The following is a 15,907-nucleotide window of genomic DNA, read 5'->3' as shown; positions in this document are numbered from 1 at the left end:
TTGAGGATTTAATTTCCATTTTCTTGACAAATAATGAAGGTGATCATCTTTTCAAATGCTTGGTGTCCATTCATAATTTCTTTTCTGTGAGATGCCTATTTATGTCTTTTTTTCCATTTGCCTGTTGGGTTGCTCATCTTTTCTGGTTGAATAGTAGGAATTATTTATTTATTTTTAATATAAACCACTTTTTGATATATGCATAATAAATATCTTCCCCCAACTTGTAGTACCTCCTCTCATTCTGTGATTTCTCTTAAGGAACACAAAGTCTTCATTTTTTATAATTGAGTTTATGCATCTTTTCGTCATGCTTTGCATTTTTAATATTTTGTTTAAGATCTCCTCCCCCTCCCCTAAAGACATGAAGATTTTCTTTTCTTACATAAGTTTTAATTTTTTACTTCATTTAAGTATTTAATCCATCCATACATGATATATTTTTCATTTCCATTTGACTTTTTAAAGATTTTATTTATTTATTTGGAAGAGATCACAAGTAGGCAGAGAGACAGGCAGAGGGAGAGGGAGGGAGGCAGGCTCCCTGCTGAGCAGAGAGCCTGATGCGAGACTCGATCCCAGCCAGGACCCTGGGATCATGACCTGAGCTGAAGGCAGAGGCTTGACCCCACTGAGCCACCCAGGAGCCTCTCCATTTGACTTTTTAAATATAGTTTCCATTTCTCTGATGAAATTCCCCATCTTTTCCACTAGATTTTTCACATATTAATCATAATTTCAAGACCTTATCTGATATTTTAAATATCCGGGCTATATTTGGATATGCAGTATTATATTGAATACTGTATTTCCTGACAATGGATCATTTTATTTCTTGCTTATTTAATACATCATAATTTTGACTGGATGCTGGATATCATATGTAAGAAAACAGTAGAGCTTGAGGTGAACAGTATGTGCGTCCAAAAGCGATTATGCCTTTTCTTCTGTCAAGCCATTAGTATGAGTGTGGTTGAGTCCATCTTTCATAGCTGAGCTAGGTTTGGATTTCATTGTTTCTGTTCCTACCGTTGGTGCTCACCTACTTCACATTTGTCTGGCATGGGTTGCTGCTGTGCTGTTTTTAGTCTCTGTAGGGGTTGGGTTGCTGGATGAGTTTTCCCGGTGTCTCGCTTTATCAACCTTCAGCCAGCTCCATGTGTCTGCACCCCAGCCAGTGTTTCTCTCTGGGCTCTTGCCCTTCCCTGAGCTCTAAGCTGTTACTGAGGTGCTGTTACTACTCACTGCAGGCCCCTTGTGGAGACAGGGTAGTTTCTTGGTTCTCCTGCCCCTCTGTGTGCCTGCGGTCAAGAGTAGAGCTTTCTTTTATTTTTTTTATTTTTTTTATTTTATTTTTTTTTATTTATTTGTCAGAGAGCGAGAGGAGCGAGAGTGAGCACAAGTAGACAGAGTGGCAGGCAGAGGCAGAGGGAGAAGCAGGCTCCCTGCCGAGCAAGGAGCCCGATGTGGGACTCAATCCCAGGACGCTGGGATCATGACCTGAGCCGAAGGCAGCTGCTTAACCAACTGAGCCACCCAGGCGTCCCAAGAGTAGAGCTTTCTCAACATTACTGCTCTCCCCCAGCCCCTGTGGAAGCCAGGCTCGGCCATATGCCCCCTCACCCTGTGGCCGCAGAGCTCTGCTTTACATCAGTGCATGATTGTGGGTATGAGTAGGTTTCCTGACCGCCCCCAGAGACATACATGTTTTTCCTAGTGTCAGTACAGAGTGGGAGTGCAGTTTTCTACCCTCTGCCCTTTAGCCACTGCCCTTTGCCTGGGACTGCCCTGGAGGACCCGTTTCTCCTTCTCCCCAGGGGGGGCAAATGACTTCTGCTTCCTATGAGGGAAGGGTCCCAGAGGCAGCTTATGTTTGCCAACTGCCTCCCAACAGCATCTGGTCATCGTCTCTCTGCCCTCCTGCACCACTGAGGCAAACTCTCACTGGGCGTCTGGCCTGCTCCCAGTGTTCTTATGAGCACCTGATGGAGACCAATGGAAAAGATCTAGAAAAAAAGTGGGTACCTGGTGCCCAGGGGCACCAGGGGCAGTTCTCAGGGATTCCAAACTCTCACATTAGCCCACATTCACCTTTTCAGAATTGGTTAACATTTTCCTTGTCTTCTTCTTTCCTGTTTTTGTCTGTCACCTCCATCTGTCATCACTGTCACTCTTCCTCCTGTCGCTGTAAAAGGCCAAGCAATTCATGTGTCCCTTCTCTCCTTGGATGAGCTTGTTATCCTCTGGAATTCAGCTCCTCTGGCTGAATCACAATCAGATCTCTGATGGGCCTTAAAAAGTGATGATTTTGTAGATTATCTAGATTTCTCTCACTGTTAGGGTGGGTACAGAATTCTCCTGCGGGGGTCCAGTTGAAAAGGAAGCAGCAATCTTTCCTCTCCCTGTCACCACCACTCTCTGTTCTCTTCCTTTGTCCCGTTTTTTTTTTCTTTGTAGCACTTAAAACTGCCATTATATTGTATTTATTTATTGTCCATCTCCCTTACCAGAATGATAATACCATTAAGATAGAATACTTAGTTATTTAGTTATTTTTTTCATTTTTGCATTTCTGACCTGTAATAGAAACTCAATACAAATTGTTGAATCAATGCTTGCAGTGAATGCCAATGATGTGACATTTTCTCCAATATCTTGCATTAGCTTGTTTTCATAAGAATGTGGTTGCTCTGAGGCTGTTCTCTCTCCCTTGTTCTGCCATATTTTTCATATGTCCCATTTTGATTATGTTCTTACTCATCTTTGAATCAGGTGAATCTATTTGCACTCGGTGTCTCTGTGTACACCAGTAACAAAGAAGTAAGGGGCTTGTCCTTGAGGCTGCTCTGTGTCTACCCTTGATTTGGTTTATCTCTGCTCTCAGACCCACAGCTGGCCTGGAGGGGCTTGTGAGCCACTGCCAGTCGAATTGTTCATCGTAGCAGGTGTCCAGTGGCTGCGTTTCTGCCCTACTGTGCTAGGTTCTCTCCCTCCCGCCCTCACTCCCACCCCAAGGCCTGAGTCTTTGGTAGTCAGGGCTCACGTGTGCCTCACAAATAACAACCTTCATTTCAGATCATCACAGTTCCCCCTTTTCCTTCCTGTTTTGGTGTGGCTGCTATTGCTACTGCTGTGGTTTTAATAATTTTTACTCTTGACCGCATTTGGAAGACATGGTGGTGAAAAGGGAGGTGGAGGGTGGGGAATTGGTCAGTGCTCTGCCTGCCTCAGAGGGCAGTGCCCAGGCGGGTAAGGTTCTAGGCCATGTCGCTGTGCTAAGGGCCCCATGTCAGGTAACAGTCAGGAAAGGGACTGTGTATTCCTCTTTTATCAGGCGTTTCTTTCTCACAAAACTGGAGCTTTCTGTGTTTCCAGGTAGTCCGTTTTTATTTCATTTTCCTAAGTCAGATCCAAATGTATTCTAGGCAGTGTTCTTTTCTGCCTGACCCTGACATAAGGCATGGGGAGTTTGTATGCTTTACTGATTTGTCCTTTGTGAGGCTGCAATAAGGAAGGAGACCTTGGACACTATTATTTTCTAAGGGTAGTAGAGCTCTTACAATTAGGAAAACTCAGGTTCATTAAAAATGCTCCCATATTGTCTCAAAATCATAACTGCTATCCCATGGTGGCCCCCAATATATTTTCTGATTAAATATTAAAACAAGCTCTCGTGATCTAAGTGATTTGTAACCATTCTTCTCTAGCACTATGCCAAAAACCTTGTCTTATGGGATACCATTTAGTTTCCCATCATCCAAAACCATTTTCCCCATCTTTTAATTATTTATTTAATTAATAATTCTGGGTTGGACAATGGAGACATTTTAGGAAACATAAAGATGTGTGATTATAAAATAACCTCAATTATTCTGAGGGATAAAAAAAAACTGCCTTGATTTAGTTACTCTTATGTGTTAACTGGGAAAAAGTTCATTAAAACAGATTTTGATACTTTTAATCCACTGTAACTCTAGCTTCATTGGGAAAATGGCTCTGAGGATGGTGAGAACATTGACTAATTGGTTTGTTCATCCCACATGGGATTACACCAGTTTCTGAATCAGAATTTCCTGCTATTGCAACATGGTTTCTTCTTTCTTCTTTTTTTATTCTTTCCTTAGAAACAATCCATTTGGGTTCATTACATGGCCATTTGTTAGTCTCGTTAGTTATAAGGCGTTGTACTTGTTTGTGACTATAGTGATGTCATGTAGGCCAGGGCTCTGTGTGTGTGTGTGTGTGTGTGTGTGTGTGTGTGTACAGACTCAATGGGAGATCCTGCAGCTGCTCAGGGAAACAGGCAGCACCAAGGGTCACTCTGATATTTCAGAACCCAAACCCTGCTTTCCCAAAGTCATGGGGCATTTTTATTTAATTCATCAAGATCAGTTCAACTTTGGTTTGCTTACTACATGTTGTACATAGACATCAATCTGCTTAGCTTTTGAAAGCTTTTTATTGATGTGTAGTATTCTCAGAGAAAGTACACAGATCCTGAGTGTGTAACAAGGTAAGCTTTTTTACAAACTGAGCACACCTGTGTAAGTGGTACCCAGATCACAAAACAGAATGTGACTGCACCTCAGAAGCTCTCCTTACTAACCCCTTCATGTCACTAACTCTTCTCACCTTTCACTCATTCTCCTGTTTTGATTGTTTTTATATTTTATATCCATGAAATTATACATGATACATTATTTTTGTGTCTGGTTTCTTTCATTTTTCATTATGTTTATGAGATTCATTTCCATTGATCATATATTGTGTTTGTTCATTCTTACTGCTGTGTAGTGATCTACTGATCAATATAACACAATGTATTCATTCTGCTATTTAACAAGCATTTAAATAGTTTCCTTTTGGGAAGGGGGTGGGGGCATTCTGAAAATTCTAGTACATCTCTTCTGGTGAAAGTACATATACACATACATTCCTGTTGGAAATATACAGGAGTGGAGCTGTTGGGGCATCGGGCATGTGTTTGTTCAGATTTAGTAGATAAACCAGGTTTCCGGAGTGGTTGTAAGCATTTTCACTCACAGCAGCAGTGTGTGAGAGTTCCAGTCAGTCCATCGCTTCACCAGTATTTGACATTTTCTGAATTTTTAATTTTAGTCCTTTTGCTGGATATATATTGAATGTGCTTTAATTTTTATTTACTTGGTAATAGTGAACCTGAGTACTCTTTCATATGATTATCAGTATTTGTATATCTTTTTTTGTGCATTGTCTGTTCAAGTCTTTTGCCCATGTTTTTATCACTTGGCTCTCTCCTACTTCTGTTTGATAGGAATTCTTTATATAACCGGGGTATAGTTCCTTTTTTGTGTGTTTGTATTGTAATTATCTTGGTTGCCTTTTCACTCATGTATTGGGGTCTTTTGATAACAGACATTCCTCATTTTTTAAAAGTTGGATTTATTATTTTTTCTTTGATGTTTTGTGCTTTTGGGGTTCAGTTTAATAACTCTTTGCCTACTCCAAGTTGACAAAACTTTTCTATGCTTTCCTCTAACATCTTTATTTAGATATGTAATTAATCTAATTTGATATTGCATATTGTATGAAATACAGGTCAAGATACAGTTTTAGCATATGGGTATCCCATTAACTGAGCATCATTTTACTTGCTTCAATTAAAATGTTTTCATAAAGTTTAGTTTCATTGAAATGTGTTTTATATTTTCCTGGAAAGAATTACTAATGATTCTTGAAAAACACTTAAACCTATGAGTGATTTAAAATTTATAATACAATCTGTAGACTTACTTAACACTATTGTAAATGGAAATTTTTTTTAAAAAGCTCTTTGTTTAGACTCTAGTTAGTAACTCTAGTATAGTTATTCAACAGCAAAGTGATTTATAATACACAAAGCACAATCATTTGTTTAAAAAATTAATTATTGTTCTCACTTTTTCATTTGAATTCAATCCAGTACATGTTTACTATATGTTTGCTAGAATTTGGGGCAGCTGAGAATGTGGTTGAAATTTTGAGCTCCATTTCATGTCATTTATATTTTAAGCCATGTAATAAAATTGTCAAACATTGGTCAGTAATAAAAACATTTTACTGTAGTATTCAAAGTTATATTAATAAAGAGAAGTACAAGGTGAGAATTTTTTTTACTATTAGGGTGACCCTCCACCTCTTCTGTAATGCCTTCTACCAGGTTTTCCACTGGTAATGACACAGATCTTTTAAGATGTAAAAATCCAAAAGAAAATATGAAAGTTTTAGATCTGTATTTGGCATGACTGTGAATGCTTCCTCTTTGATGTCATTTCTGCTTAGTTTTATTTTTTTCTCTTTTAATTATTCTAGGTTGTACTGGTCAGTGGACATCTGGACAGCTGGGACGTTGGGCAGGGTGCCATGGATGATGGCGGCGGAGCCTTTATATCATGGGAAGCACTCTCGCTTATTAAAGATCTTGGTAAATATTTAGAAAGTCGTTAACCAATGTGTAAGGATCTCAGTAGTGACATGTTTAACTCAACACACAAAATACTGAACAGATAAGTTACTGTGATATGTTCAAAGAGTGTGTATGTTTTTTGTCAGTTGATTCTCAGGAAGGAATGAATTTGTCCCCTTAAAAAAAGAAATTTTTATTCAAGTGTACGCCAGACATCCAAAGTATCAAATGTGATCGGCCGCTAGGGAAAATGAACAAGCAAATAAAACTGTAGCAAATGTAACCACATCAGCTAGAGACTATGTACGGAAACCATGACCAAGTACAAAGAAAAGTCAGCAGCTCCCCCTGCCTCCTTTTCCTTGTTCATCTTAAAGACATTATCTGGCTGTTAAGATAGCTTTACTGCAGCTGTCTTTCCATGGCAGAAGTCAGAGAGAGCAACACAGGACTGGAGGCTTGATCCCCCTTGCCCACAATAAGGAACCCAGGCTGAAGATTGGAACTTCCAGGTGAACCTAGACATGAGAAAGATGGACAGGCATAAAAAGAAAAAGCTAATAGTGAAAGTGGTTTTTGATGACCCTCTTTGAAAACAAAAAACATACATTTCCTCTTTGTGTGCTGACCAAAAGGGCAGATTTTGAGTGAGGTTAGAAATAATGAAACAATCTGAAGTCAGAGTCCCACGTCTGAGTCCGAGCAGCCTGGCCGTGAAATGCCTCATGAGCAGAAGGTTTTATGTTGTAACTATGCTTCAGATACAGTAAAGATAAGAACATCCTCTTTGGTGAAGGCTTTCCATTGCTTAGTTAAATACCTATGTGTTTAAATTCACGCATTTCTTCTTGTTTTTAATGAACCCCTCTAATTCTATAAATAAGCCCATTAAATGATTGGTCATATTAACAATAGATTCCCCACACGGTCTTGCTTGGGGCAAATCTTTGGTGTACCATTTTGATTTATGTTTTAGTTGTGTTTTAAAACTGCTGAGATAGAAAGGTGGTTGTGCTTTTTTTCCCTTTTAAATAGGCTGGTGTCTCTTAACCTTGGGACTACTGACATTTGGGGCTACATAGTTCTGTATTGTGGGGTCTGTCTCATGTAGGGTGTTTAGCAGCATCGTGGCCTCCATATGCTGGATGCCAGTAAGCACCATCCCCCTCAAGCTATAATAACCAAAAATGTCTCCAGACGTTGCCAAATGTCCCTTGGCAGGTCAGGGCTGGTGGTGGAAGAATGCATAAAATTGGTCCACTGAAATGATCTAATAAAAATCACTAAAAGACCTGATATAGAGCCATTTTGGGGGGAAAGAAAACAAGCTCATTGGAAACCTTATTTTGAAGGTACTCGAACTTTTGACATCACTTCCTTACTGAGCACCCACTGTGTGAAGGCAGTTTGTAGAAGCTGGACATACAGAAAGGTGTAAAGCATGTCTTCTCTCCTTAAGACCCTTAGAATAGTGTTGGGACCTACATAGGTACCTGTTCATATGTGTGCCAGTATGCATCTAATGTCAAGGTCTGCTTTTAGAATTGGGTGAGGTTTTAGAGAGATGAATTGTCCAGCAATTAAAACCCTTTTAAAACATACATTCTTCAGAGATCAGTGAGACCTTATATGTGAGTCCTCTCTTCCTTCCCTTAAAAGTACTCCCTTGGTAATCTGTTCATTCCAGAATGAAGTGGGTTCCAGACATGAGACAGATATCAAACATTTTCTTCCTTATAGAGCCCAGATACGCATTTAGGAAGTTAATTTTATTGTGATGCGTTCAGCCAACTTGATTAGAAACAGTGGTAGAGCAACAAGAGAACCGGACCCATCTGATTTGGAGTTCGTGTCCCTCTGTGCCTCAAACTCCTTTTTTGGCATCGGGCTGGAACTTGAACTCTCTGGTCTTCATTTTCTTCATCTCTTTCAACTGTAAGCTTCCAGAGTATTTTATCTGCTCTAGATGGGAATAAAAGCAGTGTCTTCTCTAGGCTCTGAATCTTACTTTTTTTTGATTCTCAGCATGAGACCCTAAATCATTGTTAATTGAGTTGGATCCAATTGCATAGATAAATGTAACACCATGCAAAGGTGAATTGCATATCTTTTTCTAACACTGACTTCTGTTGCTTTTGATAGCTAGTAACTAGTCTCCTTCAATTTAGGACTTAGCTCTCCTATAGATTTCTAAAAACCTATGTAAACATACGAATAAAACTGTGAAATAAAGAGTAGTATTTCCTTTGTTTTAAAGATTTATTTATTTACTTGAGAGAGAGAACAACTGAGGGGAGGGACAGAGAGAGAGAGGAAGGAGGAGAATGAGAGAATCTCAAGCAGACTCCCTGTTGAGCACAGAGCTCCATCTCACGACCCTGAGACCGTGGTCCTGAGCTGAAACCAAGAGGATGCTTAACAGACTGAGCCACCCAGGTGCCCCAAAGAGTAATATTTCTTTTGAGATGGCATTAAGAGGCAGCATGGCATACTGTTAAAAATGTATAGGACTCTGGAGACAGATTGCCTGAGTTCATATCCCAGCCCTGCATCTTACTAATTAAGCGTGTGCCCTTTGCTTTTCTGTGCCTCAGTTTTCTCATCTGTTAAATTGGGATAATAATAGTTTCTATCCCACAGAATTGCTTTGAAAATTAAATAGTCTATTCGTATAATGTACTTAGAACAGTGCCTGACCCAACCCAAGTACTCAATAAATGTTAACTTTTATTATATAGTAAGCCTGACTCTCACAGTACCATATTTTTTATGTAAGGGAGAATGGTAATTTTTTTACCTCCACCCCATTAGTAATTATATTGCTTCTTCACTTAATATGTTAGTTACACTGCTGTAACTCTAGGTCCAGCTGCTCTGGTAAATATTTTCTCTTTACTATTTAAGCCACTATCTCTTATATGATAGAATACCAGTGACCTCTTCACTTTTTTCAACTTTCATACTAAATTTTGAGGCATCTGAATTTCTCCTTGTCACGTCCTGCCTCCACTTCTGGCTTAGGTCAAATGCCCAGTCTCCACTTTGTACCTCACTTCCTGTGTTTGTACCCATTGAGTCTTACTCTTTCTTTAATTCTAAAGTCAAAATTAGATTGTGGATTTCTATGTGTAGATTGCCTGTGTGTTTTAATGCGAAGAGCTAGGTCCACCACGTGACATACGAGTTCTATTTGAAAGTATTGATACGCTTGAACAAGAAATAGGACTTTGGGAAATGGGTTCATAATTATATCACTTAATTGTATTAAGCCCAAACTGTTTAAGTGGTGAAATATGAAAGCTCCGTTGCAATCTTTTTTCCAAGAAAAGTAACTCCTTTTGGCTGATGTTCCTTGGACAACATGTCATGCAGCGTGCATGTCCAAGTCCCTTAGTGAGGCTCATGAATTTGAAGTGCTGGTCCAGAGAGGATTTTTGATATTTAGGAATATAGTTCTAAGATTCATCCTTCTTCTCTCTTCTCTTTTGTTTTTTTCTTTTACTATTCTAATGGATTCACTCTTTTGCCCAGGCCATCAGCTAAAACTATATCCAATTAATCTAACAGAAGAGATATTTGTGCTTTGCAAATATTATCAGTCACTCCTGAGTAACTGTCAACAGAAGGCTATTTGCTGTGAAGTGCTATTGAAAACTTCTTTGTGTTTGTGGTTTACTGGACTCAAAACTGTTTATTTGAAATGTCATTTCCTGGAATGTTCTGGTGTCAGTGAACAAAGCCTATGGCCAAAGATGCTATGCTTCAAAATGTTCATTTGGCACTTGAAAAATAAACTACCATCCATCCCCAAATTCTTCCAACTTTACCATTTTCTGTGAAGCTAGAATTTTGAGTTTTGGAGCCTACACAAAGGAAGAAAATCAGAATTAATAGCACGACTTAGTTGTTGAAGTATGGAATATATGTGAAACATCTTGCTAGAGAAATTTAAACCTGACTGTCTTAATTCTGTGATTATTATAGGCCTCAAAATTCTATGTGTTAGAAAAATATATGATTTATATATCCCTTTACTCATTCATTCAGTGAATTTTTATTGTGCACTGGATTGTATGTCAGTGTTCCAGGTGCCTTGTACCAAAGAGGAATAGACATGGTTACCAAAATCCTTGAGGTGGGGGAGACACTGAATTCAAAAATTACCATTCTTTAGTTGAAATATGTTATTTAATTGAAATATGTACAAATGACTTTGGGCACCTAGTGAAAGGAGGGATGAGGACAGTGTGGCTGGATCAGGCATCTTCACAAAGGCAATATTGAAGCTTTCTTTTCTAAGGATAAATACAAGTTCCTGAAGCAAAGGGGGCACAATGAAGAATTCTTAGCAGAGTGTGGGGCCTCTAGTCCTTCACATCATTAAAAACAAGGAGATAATTTTTGACAACAACAATCTTGGGATTGTAGGGGAAGTGAGGATTTGTAAAACTACAGGAAATGTGCACTTTTTATTTAATATTTTCATATAACATTACTTTTTTTTGTAAGAAAGTATTATTTGAGTAATCGAGGGAAAAAAAAAAAAAACCCAAAAGCCAAAGGAAAGATTCTTGGCGTGGCCATTATCATGAATATTGTGTCAACAGGAACAGCAGGGCAGAAGCAGGAAGTAGGAAGAGTTATGCAGGAGTCATCAAGTCCTCCGGGCCCGGAAGTCCACAAGGGTACACAGCCACATGCGCGCCAAGGCTTTGGTGCAGTTAGAGCTTCAGGCACCCACTCGAATGCAGTGGATTCTCTCTTAGAGGGAGGCATCCATCCAGAAGAGGATTTCCTTCTCCTCAATCAAGTCTTCCTTGGAAAAGTCCCAGAAGTCCAATCCGGAATAATGGAGCAAGGGAAATGAATAACTTCTAATAAAATGGAAATCTAAGAGGTAGAGCTAGAGACAGGTAGAGCCCTGAAGCCGGCTTGGCACTGGCCCAGACTAGAAAACGCAATCCCACTTGGAAAGGTCCTCCCTACCCGCCCCGCCCCCAGGCTTAGCCATACCACTGAGTATAACGGTTCTAAAAACTAATGTTTACAGAATATTACTATATCGTGGATATTGTGCTAAGCACTCCACTATGCACATACTCTGTTTCCTTCTTGACAACTCCAAGCTGTGAAGATACTTCTTCTATCTATTTTATAGAAGAGAAAACTGAAGCAGAGAAAAGCTAAATACCCTGCCCAAGATCACACAGATATCATATGAAAAAAAGTTAAATCCAGGCATCCTGACCCCTTACTTGTCTGTATTTTGTAATACTCTTTTACTGGAACAGAGCACCCAGTCTGTTTCCAGGAAGCTTATCCTCAGGATGATGAGATATTATATAGGAAAAAAAAAAGTATCTGATAATGAAATAATTTTAGGAAACTCCCTCTTGGTAATTTCTTGATTCATCAAAAAACATTTGTTGGGGGAGTGTACACATTAGTGGGTAGAGTATGCTTTGGGTAACACTGCTCTGGGGGCATTACTGGTATTGACAGAGCTGAAGAAGAACCCAAAATACACGTGTATACTTTATAGAACTGAGTGCAAAGAGCCTTGGATTTGTTTTCATTCCAGATTTTCTAGGCTATATTTGGGATCTTGTGGTTGCCAGAATATGGACGAGATGGAACCATTCAGTGCTTCCTTAGTTGGCATGGTAGAGATTATTCTTATATTTCTTCTTGAAGTGCATTTGTACCCATGCAAACTCTGCCCAACAACTAACTTCTTATCCATGCTATCTGAGGCTGTTTTATTTAAATTAAAGGAGAATTATCAGAAATGTTTGACATATGCTAAGGGCTCTCTACCAGGTTTTTCCATGGCCCCAGAGGAATCAGAATTTGGTAGCATTTTCCTTTTCTAGAAGAATTTTTATCCTAAAATATGCCACAAAATCTCCCTACTCTCACTTTGGATGCTCTTTCTCCACAATTATTTTGTGAACACAGGAAGGGAGATTGATAGCCCTGGGAAAGGTATCCTCTTAAAATTACTGGTCCTCAGTACCTTTGGGGAATAATATATCTCCTGTGGAACTAAGAAATTAACTTGTTTTAAGTCTTAAAAAATATATTTTCTCCCAACATTAAATATCATTTTTATTAATTTGAATTTTAATGTGTAGTTGGTGGTTTGCTTTTATTTTTCTGAATAAATTTTGGTCTTGACTTTTTATAATTGTGTTTAATGAGACAAATACCTGGAACAGTAGAAGAATTGGACTCTAAGAATATGCTTACTCTTCTTTCCTTCTTTCTTGATTTCTTTCTTTCTTTTTTTTTTTTCCTCTTTCTTTTACTTCTAAAAGTAGCTTTACTGGAATTTGTGGCCTCTTCTCATGGTTTTTTGAGGATGATCTTCCCATTTTTTTTTATTCAGATATGTTATTTACTCTAGGGGCATGTCTGGCTTTACCAGAAGACCTGTAGCAGATACATATTTTTTCAGTTGGGAATTGCTCAGTTTTCCTGAGGTTTAATCACATTTATAAGTTTTACTAAAGTACTGGCATCTTTACACCTCATCAGCTGACATAGACATTTTCGCTGACATGTGTAAAAAGACAAACTGTGTGTAGACTAATCTTCTAAATATGTCCATGAGATGAAGTAAAATGAATCACTTAGAAGTTCTTCTGCCTTTTAGTTTGGTTGTGGTGTGGGAGCTTCTGTAGTCATTTCAGAGCCCAAGGCTGGCATGAGTATTGCTATTACTATTTAATCAGTTAGTTAGAATACACCATTTCTGTGTCGAAATAGACAAGACCCAGGCCCAATGGCATGCAGACTGTGAGCAATTCCTTCCTGTCTGACAAAGATCCTGGAGGGATGGCAGATGAATGCTGAGAGAGGTGAGTCTCAGGGGCCCCTTTCCCCACAGTGCATTCAGCTTCCTCCCCCACATCTGCTTTGATTTGGCCTACATGCCCTTAGAAAGCTAAGAAATGTGGTGTTGTTAGAGGAATCGGAAGCTTTGGTATTATTTATCCTGGAGAGGAAGGAGTATGGAAAGACTTAATAATGGTATGCTTAGCGCCCCAGTAGATTTCTTCCCACCCAAGAATGGGATCCATAGAAGTCCAGGGCGGGACTGTCTGGAAAGACGTAGGCTGCCTCATGAAAACAGTATCATCACAGTGTTGCACACATTAGCACAAAAGGAGATCTCCTATTTCAGTAATAAATATGAAACATCTATTTCATGTCAACCAAATAAAACGGAAATAATACAAGTCCTTCCATCAAAGGACTCATAGTCAGGCAGCAAGAGCATCATATGGACAGAGATGTTTGAGCTAAGCCTTGAGTGGGTGGGAAGCAGGAGAAGAAAGGACAAATTTAGAGCTCAAGAAAGTACATAGTTTGGGGGCACCTGGGTGGCTCAGTGGATTAAAGCCTCTGCCTTTGGCTCAAGTCATGATTCCGGGGTCCTGGGATCGAGCCCCGCATCGGGCTCTCTGCTCAGCGGAGAGCCTGCTTCCTCCTCTCTCTCTGCCTGCCTCTCTGCCTGCTTGTGATCTCTGTCTGTGAAATAAATAAAATCTTTAAAAAAAAAAAAAAAAAAGAAAGTACATAGTTTGAGGAGTAGAGGATGTTTCTCTAAGTCTAGAGCAACAGGTGAGTGAGGACCGGCTGGAAGTGAGTCCAATAAAAGGGGAGGGTCAGCTTGTCAAGTACACTAGATGCAAAGCTGAAGTTTGGAGTTGATGCTATAGGCAGAGAGAGCCATTGAAAACTTTAAGTATGGGATTGACATGATAGGACTTCTTTCTAAAATAAAGATAGGAGGTAGGTGTCATCCTTTAACTTGTAAAGAAGTATGATGAACAGAATGAAGACACAGGAAAATGGCCTGGGGAGTTCCCAGCTATACAGAGTCTAGAAAACCACAGCTTTAGAGTTACTAAGCAAATTCTGTTTGCTGTGGGGCTGACCAGCCAGCTTCTACCTTGCTATGCTAAATATACCGAAGAGGAAGTGATGGGGTTTCCACACATGTTGTATTATTCTTCGCCTACACACTTCTCTGCATCATGCTAATGATACATTTTGCAAAAACTGCGGCTTACCCAGCTTAGAATGAACTCTGTTCCAGTAAACTTGCCTAAAAAGAGAGGTCCACAAACAAACAAGAAAATATACTATAAACATCTGATTGGACCTTTAGGGTTAAATGGATTTTTAAAATGGTCCTGGGAGACAAGTGTTAATTTAATTCATTCTTAGGTTCCTCCAACCCTGTGAACATTCTCAAAATCAAGCTCTAGGAATGGAAAGTTTCTACCAGGCGTGTGGTAGCAATGATGGACTAAATAAAGTATTGAAAGAGGTTGGCTATTACTAGATGACTTACTTGTAATCCTGTTGATGCCCTCCTCACATTGGATCATCATTATTGATGAGCTGATGTTCAGCCGTGGCCCGGACACCAGCGTCTCCAGACTACACCATGTGACTCAGGTCCCATGGACTTTTCAACCCTTTACATCTCCTTCCTCACTCCTTAAATAACTCAAAATCTGCAGATAAATGAGAGACAGGCTGTATAGCAGAATAAGCATATATTCCATGTTAAGAGTATTTTAGATTCAAGTCTTTCTGTGCTACTTAGTAGCTGTATTATGTTGGACAAATTATTTAGTCTTTTAGACCTGTTTCCTCTTCCTTACAATGGGAACAGTGTAATCTTCAATAGTTGATAGGATAATTTGAAATAATTTAGACAGTGTCTGGCCCCCACTAGGTTATTAATAATAACAACTAATATTGTTAGATACTAATGGCCAAAACAAGGGTGGATATTGCAGTAGAGGATATAATCTCAGGATTGAGTCTGTCTCTGACTATATTCTGTTGCATAGTTTAGCTTGGTTGGGATATCCCCCAGCAGAGTAGTGCTCATAAGAAAAGAACAGCAGATTTCAACGAACCAAACTGAAACCATCATCCCAGTATAGCCACCATCCCTGAGCATATAGAAGGCTGATTCTCTTCTCACTGCCTTAGAGGTCTCCTGGTAGGGGCACCTGGGTGGCTCAGTGGGTTAAGCCTCTGCCTTCGGCTCAGGTCATGATCTCAGGGTCCTGGGATCGAGCCCCACATCGGGCTCTCTGCTCAGCGGGGAGCCTGCTTCTCCCTCTCTCTCTGCCTGCTGCTCTGCCTACTTGTGATTCTATCTCTCTCTCTGTCAAATAAATAAAATAAAATCTTAAAAAAAAAAAAAGAGGTCTCCTGGTAGATGCTTCATAAATATGATGCAGAATTAAAATAACACTCACAGGACATGGGAAAGGAGAGCTCTTCTTCTTTTCCTGTCCACTTTGTTCTCACTGCTTATGTCCTTAACCTAGTAACATTGTATATGCAAAGATTTATAATAAACCTGAAGAAAAAGGTAGTAAAAACAGGAAATAGCTATTGACGGCAACATAATCTACTACAGAGTAAATTGTTTGAAATACAGAAAAAAAAATC

At 39.4% G+C, this 15,907-nt stretch overlaps 1 protein-coding gene across 5 annotated transcripts in view; it reads left to right on the top strand.

The window, feature by feature from the left end:
* CPQ (carboxypeptidase Q) overlaps nucleotides 1-15,907 on the top strand; it is a 465,885-nt gene that overhangs the window by 299,582 nt on the left and 150,396 nt on the right. For all 5 annotated transcript variants that reach the window (XM_080803182.1, XM_080803179.1, XM_080803183.1 and 2 more), the window contains exon 5: nucleotides 6,331-6,442. In XM_080803182.1, the coding sequence (XP_080659308.1) occupies nucleotides 6,331-6,442 (112 nt within the window). The remainder of the gene's footprint in view (nucleotides 1-6,330; nucleotides 6,443-15,907) is intronic.

Source organism: Martes martes (assembly GCF_963455335.1).
Source record: "Martes martes genome assembly, chromosome: 4".
Taxonomy (NCBI): domain Eukaryota; kingdom Metazoa; phylum Chordata; class Mammalia; order Carnivora; family Mustelidae; genus Martes; species Martes martes.
Note: the sequence above shows the minus strand (reverse complement) of the source record. Positions and strands in the feature narration are given on the sequence as shown.